Consider the following 20,832-nt stretch of genomic DNA (forward strand, 5'->3'; position numbering starts at 1 on the left):
TCTGTGCCTGCAAAGCATGCTTTTGGCAATTTGTACTTTTCAGATTTTTATAATTTTAGATTCTTCAGCAGAGTAATTAGGTTTCCTTATTAGGCCAATATTAAAAGTGTAGCTTAATTAAAGCATTTTAAAAGAAAATTAACTCAGAAGGCTTTAGATGTATATCTAGGGAACATGCCACTTCAAATGAATGGAAACCTTAGGGAAAAGTTAATTTAACTAATTGCTAGTACACTTTTGCCATACTTTCTAAGGGGCAGAGCTGGCTGCACACACCAGGGTCAAGGCTTTTATTTAGAATATTTGTTAGAATGTAATTACCCATCCTTTACATAGCTAAGGATTTCTTCCAGAATATCCTAAGAGTAACATTTTGTGTTTAAAAGTGTACTCAATAGTGCAAAATACACAGTCAGTAGATCATAAGACCAGAAAATCTTGAAAAGTGACATACCTGCCCCAAGCTGCTTTCATTGTAGAATCTTTATCAACAGGGATGCACGAGGACTCGACAACACTTGATTTATTCAGTTTGTAGCAGAGACCACAGTCTGGATCTAACATACATCCATTACAATAACTGAAAGAGAAAGAAATAAATACTTTAGGAAGACTTTATTTATTTGTACGTGTCAAAGCCAAGAGCACCACCTAATCATTTCTGGGATGCACATAGTCAAGCTGTCAGTGTTGGAGACAAGATAATAGAAACTACCCAAAACAGAATACAAATAGCTTTCTCCATCTTCTGTACCACGTTTTGGCAAAGGGTGAGCCCAGTTGCAAAGCTCCCAATGAATCTTGATCAGGCTGCAGGAGAATTCACCCAAAGAATGAATTTTAATTTAAAAAACAACAGCAGGATTTGGGCACATATGGATGTGGGAGTCAGTTTGAAATTATGACACCATGCGCCTCCGTGTGAGAACTCAGGCACTGAATTCCCATTATATTTAACGGACAGAGTGCAGTCAATTCACATACAGGCATCTAGTGCCCAAAAATACATCCTGCCTGCCCTTCATGGCAGTGAACAGTGCTCTTGAAGATCATTCCTGCGCTTCATACTTGCCAGCTCCATGCAGATGTCTCAGATTGCCTTGGGGTTCTCAAAGAGGAAGAAATGCTTACATTTTAGGCAAAGTTTGGTCAGTGCAGTCTTGCGATTGACTCAAGTGACAAGGCAGTAAACTTCTTCAGACTCTATTGACCATGTCTCCACTGACCCTACTGGGAGCTTAGGTGCCAAAAGCCCTATAGATATTTCATTTAGGTATCAATCTAAAACCTACCTCAAATGGAGTGGGATTCGGGCATGTAAACTATGAAGACATTCCAAAACTTTTCATACAGTGCGAGTTATCTGAAAGCTTCTGGCACAATCGTCCACAGATCTTACAAATGCTCAAGACCACTGATACTGTGGTTAAACTACCTGAGTGTTTAGCTTCCAAGAAGCCATCTGAGACTTGGAGATACACTCTTATCAGTAAAGTCCCTCATAAATTCTGAGGGACAACTTTAGGAGTTAAAAATAAAAGCATAAGAAACTTTATAACCTGGAGCAAACTTGTAAATTTTAAATTAAAATTAAACTTTGAAATATATTATCTGGGAATGTATAATTAAGGTGACCAAAATACCTTCAAAATGTATACGTGTAACAACAAACCCAATGAAATAATCCTAATAATTCTGAGTGTGCATCTATAACAATGACTCAGTGAACAAAGAAATAATCTGCTTAAGTAACGATACTGTTATTAGCAAAAGTAAAAGTAACTGCATAATGAAGTCACAAGAAACTAAATCAGAAAAGCAGATTATACAGATTTTAAAAGTCTGAAAGCACATTTGACATCTAGACATTTCAACTTTCCTTACTAAGATGTTTCTAAAAGTGGGATAATAAGGTCAGTTTGTATGGTAGTTGGCAAGAAAGAGTCTAGGAAAGCATTAAAAACAATGTATTCCTTTGAACCATGCATTTTCCCACTTTTCTGCAGTCTAAGAATGTTGTACTCTTTAACACTGAAGCTTTCTAAATTATCAAATTATTGCAGAATTTCCAGATTGTCTGCTCTTTAGAAACTAAATGTATTTTAAGTATACCTCCCTCTTCCATAAATGAGAGATCAAATCCAGGTTTGGAAAGCTTGCTCTTTTTTTTTTTTTTTTCTTTTTAATTGGAAAAACTGCATTACATTAGCTCTTATTAATCGAGCTATAAACTGCAGAAATAATTTTTTATAATGGAGATGAAACAAAACATTCATGCAGAAGTTGATCATATCTGACAGTAGTAAGCATTTCTTTCTTCTCTCACAAGCATAGATGAGAAAAATATAACCACAATTATCAACTATGAAAGGAAAGGACCACTCCAATATTATATTAGAGAAACTTCATTGCATTTCATTAATCAATATTAGGACAGCAATGGACAGCGAGCACCACAGTTGACAGGTACAGAAGACAGCACATAAAAAAAAATGTATTTTTTTATTTCATAAATTTTTAATAATCTATTTTATATTTGATGGTAATTTATGCTAATATGTGATTTTCATATCGTAAAACACCTTCCAACCAAGTTATGCTGTATATCAAAGTATCTTTTAACAACATGAATTCCTAAAAAGATTCAGGTTGCTAGTACATGCAGCACGCCTTCCTGGCACGGAAAGCAGCCACTTCTGAACACTGCACGCTATCAAAGGAGGTAGTGGATCTTCAAGTCAACTATATGCAAATTATATTTAATGTGAACATCACGTGCAAACCATGACACATTGAAGTGTCAATTGTAGGCAACAACTGTCTCAGGAAAATTTCAGGATTCACGATTCTCTAGATGTATTCTTCTTGTGTCTTACTTCAAGCAGGAATATATTCAAGTAAGCAGCACCAGCCAGAACATCAGCAAGGCACGAGAATGCAGAGGAATGACAATTAGACATGATGATGGGTATCGCTCTGATGGTGTTGCCCAGGGAGAACAGAGCAGGGACAGGATGCCTCGTCATTTACTTCAGTGTCCTCACAAAAATCGAAGCATGAGATGAATGACAGGACTAAACTGTGCACTCTTTACTGTGTCCTACTGGGCTCACTTTACTGATAATTCCATAAAACCACATACAGAGCTGGGTACTGGTAACCAGTCAATTGTGAAGTAGAAGGAATCTCATTTATTCCTCCTTTCCCACCCGGTAGTCCAGTAAAAAATCAAAAAATCTGACTATTGATCCCAGTGTCTGTCTATAGGGTTGTTAGTTCAGCTGCAACTCAGGCTTTATTGAGTATGCACAACTGTGTCTTGCAGTTGGCGTTCGACTTAATAAAGGTTGCTGCATTTCATGTGATGCCAAATGTCAGAGGTCACAGCTACTCATAACAGCTAAAGTAATTTAAAATTATTATTTTTCACAATTTGATTATTTTCCACAGCTTTTCTGAAGCTTGTCTTTCAGACTGAAAGTCAAATGACAAATATTTAAAAAACCCTTTACACTTATGTTAGGATTTTTTTATCGTTAGCGATATAGGGAGTTCAGGATTTGGCTTCAGAAGACAAGACCAATTTATGTCAGAGGAAACAAACCTAGATGTTAATATACATTAAGACTTAAAGCACTTCCAAATCTAACTCCCAGCAGATTTCGGCGAGGTTGTTGCTGTCCATACAATCCAGCTTTCTTCCGTGCTCTGTTTTAGCACTGATATCAATTTTTTATGTTGATTTGACAAGGCAGATTGTCATCATTTCTTTCCAAGATGGAGAACAATGGGTTTCTTTCCTCCAAAATTCCAACATAGAATCAACACAACTGTTTCATAAAAAAGTAAACAAATCTGTATCAGTTAATAATGAGCAATGGCTGCTGGAGACACAGACTGAAATAAGCAGGGAATGTTGTTTTTTGAAAAATAAGCAATTTAAAAACAAAGAAAAAAAATAATGTGCTGAAGCTCCTTGCTCTAAATCTCTTTCTCCAAAAATTAAAGTGGAAATAAAACATGTATTAGTTTGAGGCTTAAGCTCTTCTTCACTTAAGCCCCATTCCTACATGTATTTGCTAAATAGAAATATTTAATCAATTTGACCTTGGTCACATATTCTTACATATATGCTCAGAGTGATGTGGACAAATCAGGATGCACAATATACCAGGGAAAGAAATGCACAATATAATACTTACTGATATGTAACTATCAACTACAGATCTCCTTCCTGTCCTGAAATGTACCTTCTTATCAGTGCTACCCAGATATGCCCACTATATGTCAGAATAATGAAACAGAAAATAGAAATACTGCTACGTATTCAAATGTACACTGCAGATCCATTACGGCATTGAAAGGTCCATACCAGAATAATCCACGATGTCTATGTTAAGATGGATATTTGCATGCAATTATAGGAAGGAAATGTGTTCCTTGCTCTTTGCACTGAAATATTGATACCCATGTTAAGGTTACGAGGTAGTGCCTTGCAAACAGGTTCCTTTGTCAAGAGCCAGCTGAAAATTCCCAGACAGGATGGTTCTCAATCAGCCTGTCAATTCATCAGGACTGAAATATCTGGCAGAGATGATTTGATTTTGATGAAACCAGGCAGCATTGCAGCAGGAAGGTTTTACAATGTGCCTGGCTCCCTCACAGCTGGGCTCCTAGGCAACACAAGAAGGCAAGTGTCTAGACAGGTGCTTCAGCCTGTGGAGAGGAGGAACAACAAATAGAGAAGGCTCCAGAGGTCCCAAGATGTCCAGCTTCTTTGCAGCTCAGCTGAACGAAGTCTACAGAACAGAAGCCTCAGTATCCCGGCCCCTCAAAGTACTGGGAAGTGCCACAGAATGGGATTTCTGGGATCCTGCTTCATTATCAGAGCACGTTTACTGATAAAGTGATGGACAGTTAGGAGAGTAGATATCCCCAAGCCTGCAATTCCCCACTCTGGCTGCCAACTCAGTCAAGGCTCTTATATTCTTTTCATCTGACCAACTGGGAATATCTGACATTTCAAGTGCTGGCAATTTCTTGTCAGCCCGAGCACCGCCAGCTTTCAGGGTGCATCGCTCTGGAGCAGGCTGCCCTGCAAACATTTTCTGAGGCTACAGGTTGATCCCAAAGATGACAATTCCTTCCTCTTTCAGAGAGAACTGAAGTGTACAGATGTATTATTAATCGGCTAAGTGGACCCATCTGGCCTGATACTGAAATTTTGGTTTCCTTCCTTCCTAACAGTGCAGCTTAGTAGCCTCTGGTGCAGTCTCTAAAAAGACTGAATAAAATCTGTCCTGCTGAAGTGACCCTCCAGATGCCAATGAAAGGTTCACAATTGCTTCTCCCCCTGCTGTTTAGAATACTCCACACTTACATTTGGATTGCCATTGTGTTTTGTGCTCTACATTTGTAAAATGACCTTGTAAATACAGCTTTCCTGCAATTCTCAGGGGTCTCTTAATTTGAGCTGCAAATTGCACCTTGCCACTTTTTGTTGAGTGCTTTAGTAGTAAGAGACCTTTGTCCAATGCCTTTGTTCTGTAAGTGCTGCTGCTCTTTCTGTCAGATTATTGTATATTTTTTAGGCTGAACCTTGATTTCTGAATTGTTAATTTCAAGCATTTATCAATTTTCACTTTTGCCTCACTTCTAGGAACCTTCAACTTTGCCTTATGCATTTTGTTATCCAGTTATGGAAACTGTATTAATATATTCCTATCATCCACTTACGGAAATACAAACTGAGCTTGGTAATATATTGTGGACCACATAGTTCTTTCCCAGAATTTCCTAATATCGTGCTACATGGGTAGCAAGAAGAGCCTCTCAGAGTAAGAAGACATTCACAAAGAAGGATGTTTCATGGTGATGTGTTCTTTCCACTTGTATCGGATTCATCAGTCGCACTGAGCACATGCTGCACAGTCAGTCTGTGTATGTGAAGTAGTAGCTAGGTGTGAAAACTTGATATACTCACAACATGTAAGACATTTTGCAAGTGCCTTCACCAACTGTCTTCTCCATAAAAGAAGTTGCACTGTTGAGTGCCTGCCGAACCCACCGCTCCTGCTCTGCATGATGCAAGTTTTCATAATTCTGAACAAGGTTTTCCTCGTAGAACTGTGGCAGTTCTACATAAAATATCATCTTAGGCAGGAAATGCCTGATGTAGGGACAGAAGGGCCTTGCAGTATCTTTTGAGGATTAGCAAATGCCACCAAAGAGAACACAAGCTGCAAATCACCACGGGCTGGAAGGCAATGTCACTTTGATTGTGCTCTTTTCTACTCTTCCCAGCTTGCTGTTTGTCACACGGGAAACATGTTCTAGGCTAGATGGATCTTTGATCTTACCTGGCATGCCCTCGTGCTTACTCTTTGCTCTCAGAATTGGTTATGCACACAATCCTCTACCTTCCCTACTTAATTTTTATACACAAACTCCAATTCAGTTAGCTATTAGGACCTTGTTCAAAACAGTCTCATGCTTGTGTTTGAGGTCTAGTGCTGTTTGCACGTGCTTCACTGCACCTCATGCACGAAATCAAGTACTTCCTTATTCTCCTGATGATTCCTGTGTTGCTTCCAACACTAACCATTAAATTCTGATTAAATATCACTCTGCAAAGTATATGGGGGATGCTTTAAGTAGTTAAAATGCCTGGGAACTGCAAGATACTACTTCAAGCTGTCATATCTGGGACACAGGAAATATGATATTTAACAAAGAATGAGAAAAACCCAGCAGGACTTCAGGAGCACTTTACTGCAACTGCAAGAAACCAAACTACAAAAGCTTGTTTGCTGGGCTCTACTGACAATCCTTTAGGTAATGTGTGTTTCTGATCAATGATGCCCATTGGGAAAAGCTACCTTTTATAATCACAAGACTCACACTCTGCGTGCCGTTCTGTATCTCACCACGCAGCTATTTGAACAGATCTAAGTCCCAGTTACATTCCTGTACAATCAACGCCTTGCATCTTCAGATCAGGCTCCTGCTCCACCTAGTCCACTGAGACTGTTCCTTAGTGACCTGTTCCTAAGAAAACTTTCAGATGAGTTTTAAATACTTAACTCTTCTTGATATGCCAGCCACATCTGAATACATTAGTTCTCTCCAAACCTTCCTTAAAACCCTCTTTTCCAGAACTCCCACGCCTGAAATAAGCAAGATGATTTAAACAGAGCAACTGTTCTCAGCTTCTTGGTGCTTGCTGCTTCTGCTTTAGGATTGAGGAGTACTCCAGTGGCTCATCCATTTTTCCTACCTACAATACTCCAGTAGAGGAAACTGCTCTCTACAAACCTCACGTTGGTTAAGTGCTTAGGTCCTCACAGCTACATCTCTAGTACCATAAGCACCTTGACAGCAGACTGTGTGCTGATGCTGACAGTCCATAAAAAGCATCCTGATCTACTTGTACATAAGTATCAATCATCCGTCTTAGATTTTTTTTTTTTCTGAATTTATACTTTAGATGAGTAACCCTTCAGATTTTTGTATTTAAGTTAATTAGAGGAGTTTTTTCCTCAAATTCCATTCAAATTAAAGGTGCATGTAACTGACATAGTGCTGCCTGTTCCTTATGATTTTTACTTTAAATGACAAGTTTTGATTGACAGGAATAAGACACCAGCAAAAGGAAAAGCATCACCAACCGATATATCCTTACTATCTACTTAATAAATTTCATGACTATATTGAGATCACTCTACAGTTCTACAGCATAAACTGTCTATCAGAATCTTAATTACATTTCCTAAGAGCTAGCAAAATTATTCTGAAAAGTTTCTCTCTTTACATATTCATAATCTTCTGAACTTAATAGCAGTAACACATTACTATACTTATTATTGCAATCCTGAGTTATCAGAATGACCAGTAGATCAGCCACTTTGACACTGGAAACATAAAATGAGAATCATATTATAAAAAATACTGCTTCTGTGATATAGCAACAGCATGAAGAATCCTGATGTCCAGTTGGCAGATAACTCAGATTTTTAATGAGTTAACTAGGAAAAATAAAGTACAATAGCTAATATACTCACTCTCTCTATCTTAAATGCATTATTAGTAGAGTATTTATTTACTTGATGTATATTAAAGCTATTTAATACAGTAAAACCAGTTTTAGTTTCTGGGCTGAGCTTTTCATTCCTGGTCATTATAAAACATTTTTGCTAAATTCATAAAGAAAATACCTATTTCTGCCTATTAGCTTCCTCGAATATGATGTGTATCAGCACTAAGCACTGGTGCCTTCATCTCAGTGGTGTGCAAGTACGTGGTCAATGAGCTCAGGAACACGAACCATGTGAGGGTGACTAATTCAAAAACAAACAAGAGAAGCCTTGTGTGCCCAGACCAGCTGCTGCTGCCTGGATTGTTTTAGTCGAACTCTGAAGACAATCAGATGGGGAAGGAACCTGAGGAAGTTCTGTACAGGTATCATTTCCCTAGGGTATGAGACTCAGGGTTAACCTGAGATCAGTGCAGAAGATACCATTCCCACATCGCAGCATTACTTATGCAGCACAAGTTCACGTTATGTCTTGCACAGCTGACCAAATCTGAAGAGGTACAGTAAAAGAGATAGACACTTGAATGAAAGAAGACAAAAAGACCAAGAATACGAGGAAATGGGACGATGGCTACTGTCCAAAAATGGATCATTTTCCCAAAGCAAGGTGTGGATGGTCACACCTTTGATTTGTTGAAGATTGGGAAAAGCCAGAACATGGTTACTGCATGTCCCCTAGACTTGAACTCTTTCTAGAAGCAGGCAAATCCCACATAAAAAAGGAAACATGTTTATGGAGCTTTGAGCAGATGGGAAAACAACTGGAATAGCCAACTCATCTCTTAATTTCTCAGATGGCAAATTTTGGAATTGTGCTGTTTTGTACTCCTGAATTTACCTCTGAATTTCTTTATGGCTTTGAGGATAAGGGACCACAGGTATCCTTTTAAGGATAACAGACCGCAGCTGTTCTAGTGAATGAAGATCAAAGAAAGGTGGTCACACACTGCAAACACCTGTACCTTACCCGGGTTGAGTGCCAAAATTAAGTTTGATTTAAGGGTGGTACATGTGAGAGTGTTCACCTTGCTTTTCCACAGTGAGACACCCACCCAGGTCCACCTGTGAGGATGCAAAGAGACTTTTAGTGCTCAAGGATCCTGCTGGATTTGCATTACTTCCATGATGTCCTTACGAATAAGGATTACATTTGATTTTTTCATGGATATACATATTATTTTTTGACTGTTGCTCATCTATGATATTTCACCTCTTTACACCAAGTGAAAATGTTTTACCTGATATTCGCAATGTGTCTTATTGGTTTGTTTTCTGAAAAAAAAAAAAAAAAAAAACACAACACATATCTGTTTGCATGGCACGGCTCTTTCAGAAGGTAGTATTCAAGCCCTGGGTGCATTTGTCAGAACAGTGGCTGTGTTCTTCATTTGTCGGTCTGTTCTATCTTCATTGTTATTCCAGCAGCAGAAATTAATCTGTGCAGAGGAATACGGATCAAGGGAACAACAAACAAACAGACTGTTTGTAGTAGCTCTGAGGCTTGCATTATGGACACCCACACTTACTCTAACCCAACAGATCTGCAAACATACAAAGCATTTTTACTCCGCACAGTATCACCAAAACTTCTGTCAGCAAAATACATTTTGACAATGTTCTTTTTAACTTGTAAATACGTTTTGGCAGAGACAAAGGAAAGTTATAGTTAGAAACATCCCCATATTCTGAGCTGGCCATGCTGCATGCATGTTTAGAGATTTCTGAGACCTCTTCAAGGCTTGCAAGGTATAGTGCTAAGCAATGTAAGATACCAGCAGTTACACCAAAGTGAGCTAAAACATGGATAAAAAAGCAAGAGGCCACTGCCATTAACTTAACTCCCCCTACACGTTCACTTTTATCTTTAAACTAAGAGAATTCTTTCTTTTTCAAAATACTCCCAAATGAAAATATTTAAATTATTTTATTGCTCTTTGTTAGACCATTTGATTTTCTACCATATCTGCTTTTGCTCTCTTCCATGTCAGAAATCATGACAGACTAAAGCATTCCAATAACTAATTAAGTAACATGCCTTCTCTAGAACTAATTGCTTTAATTTTTCATGGCTTTGTCCAGAAGAACATGCTGAGCAAGCCATAGTGAATCCAAACTTGACTAGCTGTGTTTAACTGGAAAATGAAAATTGTGTCAAATAATTTTCTATACTCCTTAAGATGAACTAGTCATGTTTCTTCTATGCAGTTTTATATACTGTTTCAGGTTATATAGTCACCTATGTTCATTAGATATCAAATAATGAGTTCTGAAAATGGTGCATCAGCTGTCTACAGACATCCCATCCAAACAGTTAACTTAAGTCCTAGGCAAATCCTTTTGACATCTTGCTATTAACATCATCTTATTCTTAAACAAGAACATTTGAAAGCTTTTTCCACCTTTTCATCCTTTAATTATTTTGCTCGCCATTTGAGGAAAATGAATAGGCACATCTCAAAAATAGCAATATAGGTGACACTGCAGTGGAAAAGAAGGAAAAACATAGTTTTTGCAAGTTGCAATTCTCGTATCTGGTAGTATCTAATGTTGGAGTTATTAGCATCTGTTTACACTCTTTTGAAGACCTTCCATCCCCTTCCCAGGGTCTGTAAAATTTCACCTCCTTAGAGACAATGTTCTGTCATATGTGAAGCCATGAACCATATTTCTAACTAATACCTCCAAGAAACTAGATGCCTACTGCTCATTTCTTGATATTTATGTCTACAACCAGCACATGCAAGACAGATTTTGAACACAAATAAAAATTTCTTCAGCCATGTAGCCACTCTTCTCTCAGTTAGGGCACTGGTGTTTTCCAGCATAAGAGCACTCACACAAGAATAAAAACACACAAAATATAGAAAACAGCACGTTCCTAACACCTTAGAAGTAATATTATTTAAAACCACAACTGTATACAAAAGCAATGTTTTACCCACTGTAGAAAAAAAAAGGTCCAAAAATCACATTTGCTTGTAACTACCATTGTTCTAAAGATTTATTATTCTTATTATTTTTCTCAGTAAAACAAAAGGCAAGGAAAACATCTTTTTGACCAGTTCATAGCTGTTATATATGACAAATCTATGAGTGGACTAATAACAGCATGTATATTTTACAAGTTACTTTTAAAATATTCCAAACTGTGTCTGCTATAAACTGTAGCAGGTCTGATATAGCAGAGGAGATCTCAAGTGTGTAGTCTGGTGCTTAACTGCCTTATTTAATCCAAGAAACTCCAAGGGATTATTCAGAGCATTTAAGGAAAGAATCTAATTTTCTCTATTGAAGAAAGTAAAGATTTTAACTTTAGGTATTTAACTTAGTCCCTTGTACTGGACTGTGAGAATTCCATTACTTGCATGAAGATGTAATACCCAATTAACTGGAAAAAAATCTTCAAGAAGACTGGATGAATGATCATGAAATCTCACCTGTATTTTGTGCAGGTAGAGTTTTGATGTGAAGGATCTGGTGGATTAAGTGTAACTCTTGGCGAGACCTGAGCTGATAGCAAAAATCCCGAAGCTAGGATAATGAGTGCTACAGCAGTACCTAAAAATACAGATAAAGAACAATGTGATACTCCTCTCCAGAGAACATGAAATAATTCTCTATTGAGCCGAGCTATGCTCGGGAAAGCAAGGCACCCCATTATTATGCATACAGCATTTGCAATTATGCTGAGCAGTTGTGATGAGAATCTAAGAAAAATACCCTTTGCTACATCCCCATCTTGAAACGGGTTAGATATTAAAGTCAAGTACATTCAGTTTAATGTCCAGATATTAAATTAACAGGTCAATACTATTTTGTGGCATGTGGAATTGAAGACTGCATGAATGAACTGATATATTCTTCTCCAGTGTTGAAAATAATGCTGTAAAGGTAAAATTTAATAGCAACGTTTAAATCATCACACTTCCTCCCACTACCAGACTCGCAGGCTTTCCTGTAAAATAGAAAATAGCATCAGCTGTTTCATCAACTCTTCCTGCCTTTGTGAAATGAGAGAAATTTGACTTTTCATACAAATGCCACCAAAATGTGCAACTGCAATTTCTGAATTTCTTGTTTCAAACAGCACACATAACAAATCTGCGAGAGAAGAGCCCCCTCCTTAGGGGGGGGCTCCTGACTCCAGCAAATTCCTTGTGCATGGACAGGATTCATACTTTGTAAAACAGGTCATTACTAGAGCATTACATAGTTTTTCTACCTGATTTGTCACACACACACAATATGCTGTATCGTTTTAATGAAATTAATATAATTTATCACTATGAGTATTGCAGCTAACCCAAACTTGGACATCTTGAAACATTTACATCTACATTTGCTACAGGATGAGGCATCTAATTCTATCCCCTATATCTATTTGTATACTTGCTACTTATGTGGCATATTTTGGGAGGTCCCACAGACTGTGTATATCCTGATGTACAGACAAACAACACTAAAAATATGAAACTAGCTATAACTTCATTTGTAAGTTAGTTTCTGATTATTTAATGACGTTTCCCTTACCACACAAAAATAGACTCACGTACGTCCCAGTTGGAAGGCTGCACACATTTAGAAATGTGCAATGACATAGCTTAATGGTTAAGGGCAAATGAAGAATGCTTTATTTAATTAAAAATACTCCTCAGCAACCCTTTGCTCTGTATGTTAGAAATTCTCAGAAATGCATCTCTACAAATCTTTAAAAATGCCACTGCATTAAAAATATAGCATATCACTCTTGCCACTCTTTAAGAAATTATTCATTCTTGTACATGTTTTTTACTTGTTGGTTTTTACTGTTTTGGCAGTTCTGGGGCTGGGTCAGGGATGATGCTCTTAAAGGGAAAAACATAAGTTTCCTAGCAGGCAAACCCATCAAGTGTATGATTATTTTTTTCTGAGGAATAAATAATATCTTAAGCACCAAGATACCATGAATGTGTCTGTGCAGCAGCCATGGCTAATAGGCATGAATATGCATGAACTGAAGATTATTGGACCACACATTTACCTAGACGGAGACAACTAAGATCTTAAACTCAGTTACAAACTACTTGTGAGAAAGCACCTATCCACCATAATATGTAATTTCAATTTATTTTAAATTGGGTTTTGTACTGCTATGACTGCTAGGCATGCTGACAATCCTAGCTTTCTGGGCAGGAATGATATTGCCTGCATGATATTGTACTAGATCTACTGTACTTTCTGTATTTACTGTACTTTCAAAATGCCATAAACCAGATCGCAACATATATTTAGACGGGACCTATAATCTTATTTATATTCATTCTAAATATGCCTTGTCTGTCTTTCAAGTTAAACAAACACACTAGCACGCAGTTACAGTCCCTCTGCAAATGTTTTATTTCTTCGGAAAAGTACAGAGTATATAAAACTGGTAAATGAAGCTTATTATATGTTGTCATTCTGTGGAAAGTTTGTCTAAGATTAACAAAAACATACAATTACAGTATGCCATTAACTGAGATGAAAAAAAAGGTAAATAAATAAATAAACTACCCAAAGGTAGTTTAGATCCTCTCTGCTACAAACAGAGATAAAAATTGACAAATGCCCAACTAGCACCATGCTTTCAAATTGCCAGTTGCTGAAGGAGTAAAAGGAAAACACAAATAAAATGGATGCTGCAGTTGTGCCAAACTTTCCACATTTCCCAATGAACAACTTTGAAGAAAGAAAAAGAGGAAAAGAAAGATGAAGAACTGTTGCCAGGATAAACTTGTAGCAGCCGGCAAAGGTAGTAGTTTTGCCCTCGTTTTATATAATGGGAAATTTGAGCATATACAGCTTGTCCAAAGACCAGAAAAATAGTCGGTGTAATAACTCCATGTGAAGGTCAATTTCCTTAGAAACACAGACCAAAATAGGGCATTAAAATATAAGTTTATCACATGAGAAAACTCACTATTGAAAACAAATCCATCAGCAGATTCAGTAATTATAATTTTAGCCCTTTTGCTGAGTAAAGCACATCATACTCACCACAACCTAAGTCTGTGTCAACCCTTGCATAAAAAAAAAGCCCTCTAAATAGCACAGAGAGATGACATGATTTCATTATTGTTATTATTCATGTCTTATTTTCCTAAAGCAGGGACCATAGGATAAAGAGCACTGTAAGAACACAGCATGGATCAAGAGATGCTGCAGAGTGACAGTGGGCCACTGACCACAGAACAAGGAACATGGATATTATTAATAATTACTTTGTGTCCAGATATCATAAACAAATGACCTTTAACTGCATTATTCTCCTTTGTTAGTTCTGTGCCTTATTTCTATCTTCTCATCTGTTCCATGACTCATGCTTTACAAGACACATTAGCATCTACATTTCAAGCTTATAACCTTTGAATATGTCAATGAGAGCCAGAAAGCAAGGAGTTCTGAGATTCTATGGAAAGTCTGTGTGGAAATGAAACCTATATGATGGTTCCAGATAAGCAATGAACCCCTGAGGGGCTGGCCACACATATGAGGTATGAGGGCCTAATGTGTAAATACTGCATTCCAACAGAGTATAAACGAGAGGCAGCACCCACAAAACAAGTCTAGGGAGAATGTCATGAGGCTTGCACTCCCCAGAAAGACATGAAAACACACATGTACCACAGGGAAAAGGTGTTGGGTACAGGGAATGGTACAGGAGTCTGTATAGGACTACTCTCCTGTTGTGACCACATTTCTGAACTCAGATCACAAGTTCAGGAACCTAAAAACACTTTTGGATTCTCAACTCCAAATCAAGATGGTATCAAATACAGGTACAAAATAACTTAAAAACACCAAAGTGACTCCAAAGTGCATCTTTTAATTCACCGATTTGGGCAACTGTTTGAACCACAGACAACACTGCAGCCAGCGTTGGGCCTACACAAATGCATTCCACCGCTGTGAGCGCAGACTGGCTGCTGTCCCTAGGGGTCTGCAGATGGGCAGCGGCCTGGCAGGTGGTCCCCCCTCTGCCATGTCACATCAATGGCAAGCTGATGAGCTTTTCAGATGTTCAGCCAGGGCCAGGGACGTGCTTCAGCCAGAACGGGCACTTAGAAGGGCATGGGCCAGGTAAGCAACAGGATGCTGCTGAGTGCAGGCAAGACTGCTAGCTCTGCCCTTCCAGCTCCTAACAGGTGGCTGCATCACCGAGTTACAGTGTTTGAATATTTGGACAAAATGCAGAAATTCAGAATTCTGTGATTTTGTCCCTCATGCAAGAGACCAATTACAGTCACATGAATGCAGGTAATGCACTGACTGTATTGCATTTGAACTAACTGCAAAGAACTGCTTTACTTTTTAAAAAATACTTTGATGGTTGTGTGATATGCTTTCTCCAGTAGTTCTTAATAAAATGTTCTGAATTCACATTAATGAGCCAGAAATTGCATATCGCAGATGCACATGAGATCTAAAAACTAACCAGCTGTGAAGTTCCAAGCATTTGATTCCTTACACCAAAACAAACAAACAAAAAAGTATAAAAAGCTAAGTAAAGGCATTATCAAACATAGCTTGAAAAAGAAACTGCACATGAAAAAATAAGATGCTAAACCTCTATTTTTATAACTAGCTCTTAGCAGTGGTACTGTATTACTGTTCTTGAAAACCTACAGGATTTCAGCAAGGAGACAGGGGTCAACATCATTAGTTTGAAGAGGATTACTTTGATAAAATTAGCACTTGAAACTTTATCTTCATTTTATTCGTGTTACCATGAGGCCTATCCAATTCACTCACGAAGCACTCACCTGTTAAGCTGCCAAGCGTGAGTTTCCGGCGACCCATCCTTTCAACAAGCCAGACTCCCACGAGAGTGAAAATGAAGTTTATAAAGGCTGTGAGGGCGGCCAGCCAGATCGCCAGCCTGTCGTCTTGAACTCCCGACATCTGCAAAATGGTAGCACTGTAGTACCTGTAAGACAGACACCGCTGATTTGAACTTGGCTCATATTGTACTTCCTGACTGTAAATCAAAACAAATAACAAATATCAAGTGTGACCTCCTGCATATGCAGCCCCACACTGACACCCAATTACTCTGGGAAATCAGACATCACCAAGGCACAACTTGTGCTCGACTGAAGTTTTGGCTGAAGGACATCAAGAGGCGAATTGCCATTGCCTTGGCTGTTTGTATTTCCAATGGTCAGTCACGTTCTGCTAGAAATGGGGTTTGCATTTTTAATTTAAATAAATCCACACAGCCACTGCTTTGTGCTCTATTTTCTTTCTGCCAAAACGTGGGATTTCAGCACTCAGTGTACTGTCTAGGGAAAGACAGCTCAAAAATTGAATATGTTTTCACTCTCATTAAAGGTCACACAGAACTAATCTATGGCATCCAACACGTTGCAAGCAATCCTCCCAGACTCCCGGTTTTAGGTTTTGCAGCTTAAATGCCCTGCCGCCAGCTTGCCTGACACTCTCCACTGCATTGCTTCTGTCTAGCCAGAACATGATCGTTTTGAAATGCGTTAGCACCACATTGCAGGAATGTGAATCTGCACCAAACAGGAGAGTTTGACAGAAGTTTCTGTTTAATTTTAAAATGAATCCACCATTCCACACAAACGGGAACTCATAAATAACTCAAATGAACAAAATGAAAAGAAAATATATAAAAAAGGAAGCCTTCTATTGTTTTTCACAGAGATCAGATGAATACAGATATTGTGCCTGTGTTCTCAGGGAGAGCTCAATAAACCTTCAGGAAAACACGCAAATAGCTTTGTTCGTGTTGCATAAGCACTTTCCATCTTGTTCTGTTAATTTGTGCCGTCTGCAATACTGAATATTCAATCCCTCACATACCTAACAGCCCATTGGTTTCACGCAGTAATAACCATCAGAAATGTCAAAGCTTGGGTTTCTTTTTTTCCCTTGCTCAAAATGCAGCTTGCTTTAAATGCCACCCCATTGTCTTAAAACCCAGATGTGTTGCCCTTGGAAATTTTAGCATAAAAAACATGGGGACCACTAAGCATAAAACATTTTTATTTCAGACCAGTGATGGACGATGATGGACATGATGGACATGCCCATGATGTACAACAGGTTCAGCTGACTGCTTGTGAAAGCACCTGAGTCAGTTGAGACACTACCAGTCATAAATTATGACACCGATGGCTGGATGTTACTAACTGCCCTGTATGCTGGGACAAGGTCTTTAGCTCCTCTTGGTTCCCTTCCTCAGCTCCTCTTCCTCACCAATGCTGCCATTTGAGGCTATACAAGCAACTCCTGGGGTGCAGCAGGAGAGGATCCCCAGAGTGAAGCTGCTGGCACTGAGGACTTGGCGTCTCCACGTCCTCATGTTTTAGGCCTGGCTCCGTGGATGACCTGCCTTCTAGTCGCTGGAACATCTCTTCCATGCTCGTTTTGTCTGAAACAAAGAATTGCATCCTCCGGGATCACTGCAGCGGTGTGAATCTTGGGGAGATGGAGATTCACGAAGCATAGACGTGATTGGAATTAAAATGCTAATGTTCATGCGCCCTCGCTTCTTAAGGCTCTCTAAATTAAATTGCTAACTGCTTGTCAAAACTTACATCATACTGCACTACTCCAGTCACCAAAAGCATCCAGGCAGTCTCTGATCTCCTAATACTGCTTTTCTTTTTCTTCTTATAGGTAGAAAAATAACAACAAATGTCAAGACTTGGCCCGCTGACACCTGCTATGAGACTCCTATTTACTTCAACCAGACAAGGCTTCATGCAGCCACTTTTAACTCTACACATCTAAATCTTCTCAAAATCCAGTTCTATACTGTGAAGCCAGAAATTGCCAGTCGTCAGCAGCACTGCATAGTGCGTTGATACTAGATAGTTAAAAAAGCAAAGAGTAAAGAATCACTTGAAAGCGTGTCGGTCTACTTCCAGACCCATACAAACAGGCACCTTCCACATCCAACGCAGCTCCAAGTTGCTTTTTGCACCCGCTGGTTATATATTCTCAGCTAGAAGCTCACCGTTTATCCATAAATAAACAACATATTTCACTTCTGAGGAAAACAAAACAGAGGAATTTATAAACTGAAAATCCAAATGACACGCTAACACAGCTTGGCTGCTGGGCAACACTGGAGATGTTTATTATGGCATAGCAATCCAATTTCCAAAATTTAGAAGAATACTCGCATAGATTATGATAAGCACTAAATACGAACACTTTTAATACCAACCTGTGCAGCCCTAACGGCCTATTAGTGCAGTCTTTTTAATTTCTTCCTGACAGGGAGAAAAACTGTGTGGTAGAAAAAGGTCAGGCTGTGATATTATACAACCACAGTAAATACAGCAGCTCCTATGGGGAATGCAATGTCATTGACAAAGTTTGGCAGCCCTAATTTATTTTCTAAAATGTAAAGAAAATGACAAAAGCACGTGCATCTCCTTGGAATTTTAAAGCTTTATCTTTATCTTTCAAAACAGATAAACACAATTACAAAACCACATGAAGTAGCTGAGTCAGATAAATATAAAATATTTTAATATGGATCATCCGTAAGGATGTCAAAACTATAATGTTGCTCTATCAAGAACAAAAAAACAACTGAGGCATTTCCACAGTAAAGAATACCCAGACTAATCTTTCTATGACATATTTATACTGAAAATGCGCAGTATAGATTTGAAGCAAATTATCGCCCTCACTTTCCTCCCTCGCCTCCTGTAAAGAGTCAGGATTTTTATAAAGTGACTATGTCTAATGTTTGCAGAAATGGAGAATGCCCCCTTTGAGCAGGTCTTTAGATGATTCGAAACACATCAGGCCCCAGGTCAGCTCATTCAGCAGCAGAGGAGATCATGCCAGGCTTGGGAGCTCTCAATCAAAACCAAAAAAAGCTTGTGGATAAGCTGCCAGGTTGTCTGCATCACAGCTTTGATTGCCCCAATCTTTCAGGAGGGGCTGCTCCAGCCCATCTGTTATACCTGACAAAGTTTCTGTCTAATGATGTCAGCTTTTTTGGACAGAATTTGTCATTCTTCTAAAATTAATGAATAAATCTAAATAACCTAGAAGTACCTTTCAACATCTTAAAAGCATTTATTTTACATTGTTGCTTTTAAGAAAATGAAGATATAATACCCTGGCACTGGTTTGCAAGGGCTTGTTGAATTTTTCTAGCACAATACTTTGGAAATCACTGTCCAACTACTCAAACTACTCGGTCCAAGAAAAACAGTCCCCAGAGATAATGAATCCCTCCATCTTTTTTGCAACTCAGTTGAAATAACACAAAGCGAAATGGCAAGTAGTGCCAGAGCCAAGAAACAAATGATTAAATGTTGAAGGAGTTCCAAAATGGTGGCAATTTCAACAGATGTACACACTCTTTTTCTGCAATTGTGCATGACCTCTCCTTGTGCTCTATCAGGTCATTTAATGTCACAACTACCGTACTAAGAGAAAGAAAAGTAATCATAACAAAGCCAACCCACATTTACAAAATGGTCTTGCTTCTACACCTTGACATTGTTTCTCTTCTTTCTCTCTTTAGGGAATCCTAAAGCTTATTGCCACCAAGTTTGATGATTTCCAGCACAGGCACTGCACTGGACCAGGCACCAGGCTGCAGCGCTGCATGGACAACACAGTGAGGGCACTGCAGCATCCCCTGCCCCACACAGCTGTGCTGTCACACCCAGGGCTGTCAAAACCTGCTTTTGGCTACAGCCCCAACAAGAGTGACCTGTGCTGCCAAGCAGAAGACAAAGTGCAGTTATTTTTAAAAAATAGTTGTGTTTTATTTACAGCATTCATACAAAGTCTTGCTCCCCAGCTGACTTCTAAGTGGTGAAAGGTTCAGGGGGGAGGTGGCAGGTCCACCATTTCTGGTGTGGACACTTGCAGGCTGGCCGTGTAAGTGCTGCAAGAAGCCATGGAGCAATCTGCCCAGCCAGGTAGCTCATTGCTATGGGACTATGCCAATGACAATCAGGATGCTTGTCACCATTTGGACAGATACCAACCTGTCAGAAGAACTGAGGGTCTAATGCTAATTCACATTGATTCAAACAACAGTGTTTAACTCAAATTTCAAATGTTCTGACTTATTCTGTGTCTTCTTCCTATTGCAGACCATCACACATCCCTGTAACTACAGCCGTAACGTTCTCCAAGACAGCCTGTTCTGATGCATGCTTTGACTATATACATCTGGACAAAGATTAGGAGAACAGGTAAAGCCATCCATAACATTTCACCTTCAGGTGACAACACATCAAGATGGTTTTACACGTTGCTAACCTGAACTGCAACAGCCCAACAACTGGGATAGCCATCATGTGCCACACAGAATCTCTGCAGCAATAAACACATGGCTGGGGCTGGCTTAGCATCCCACATGCTGCTCGCTGCAGGGGAAGGAGGTGGGGGAAGACCACAGGCTTCCAAATGCAGGTCCTGAATCACTCCACTGACTCAAAGACCTGATGTGACTTTGTCCATGATACACTTTTGTTGAATACTGAAAATGAACTTGAGCAATAGTGCTACTGTTATTAACTGTTTTTAACCCTACAAATGTACCTGCCTTCCTCTTTTGTGTGCAGCTTGAGCCCAATAATCATATAATGTCTGGCATTTCTGAATATTCAGAGGCGTTAAAGAAAGAGCAAGCACAAGCCAAGAAACTCCCATTGGAATTATTGCTACTGGAAAGAGGCCAAGCATATGGAGTAACTGCAGGTTAGTGAAAGATG

General features: G+C 38.9%; 1 protein-coding gene across 3 annotated transcripts in view; it reads right to left on the reverse strand.

The window, feature by feature from the left end:
- SLC2A13 (solute carrier family 2 member 13) overlaps positions 1-20,832 on the reverse strand; it is a 163,154-nt gene that overhangs the window by 35,914 nt on the left and 106,408 nt on the right. For all 3 annotated transcript variants that reach the window (XM_084506749.1, XM_084506750.1, XM_084506748.1), the window contains exons 5-7: positions 15,874-16,037; positions 11,530-11,650; positions 455-580 (exon numbers count right to left, since the gene is read on the reverse strand). In XM_084506749.1, coding sequence (XP_084362875.1) covers positions 455-580; positions 11,530-11,650; positions 15,874-16,037 — 411 coding nt within the window. The remainder of the gene's footprint in view (positions 1-454; positions 581-11,529; positions 11,651-15,873; positions 16,038-20,832) is intronic.

The sequence above is a fragment of the Aythya ferina genome (genome assembly GCF_964211825.1).
Source record: "Aythya ferina genome assembly, chromosome: 1".
In the NCBI taxonomy this organism is placed as follows: Eukaryota; Metazoa; Chordata; class Aves; order Anseriformes; family Anatidae; genus Aythya; species Aythya ferina.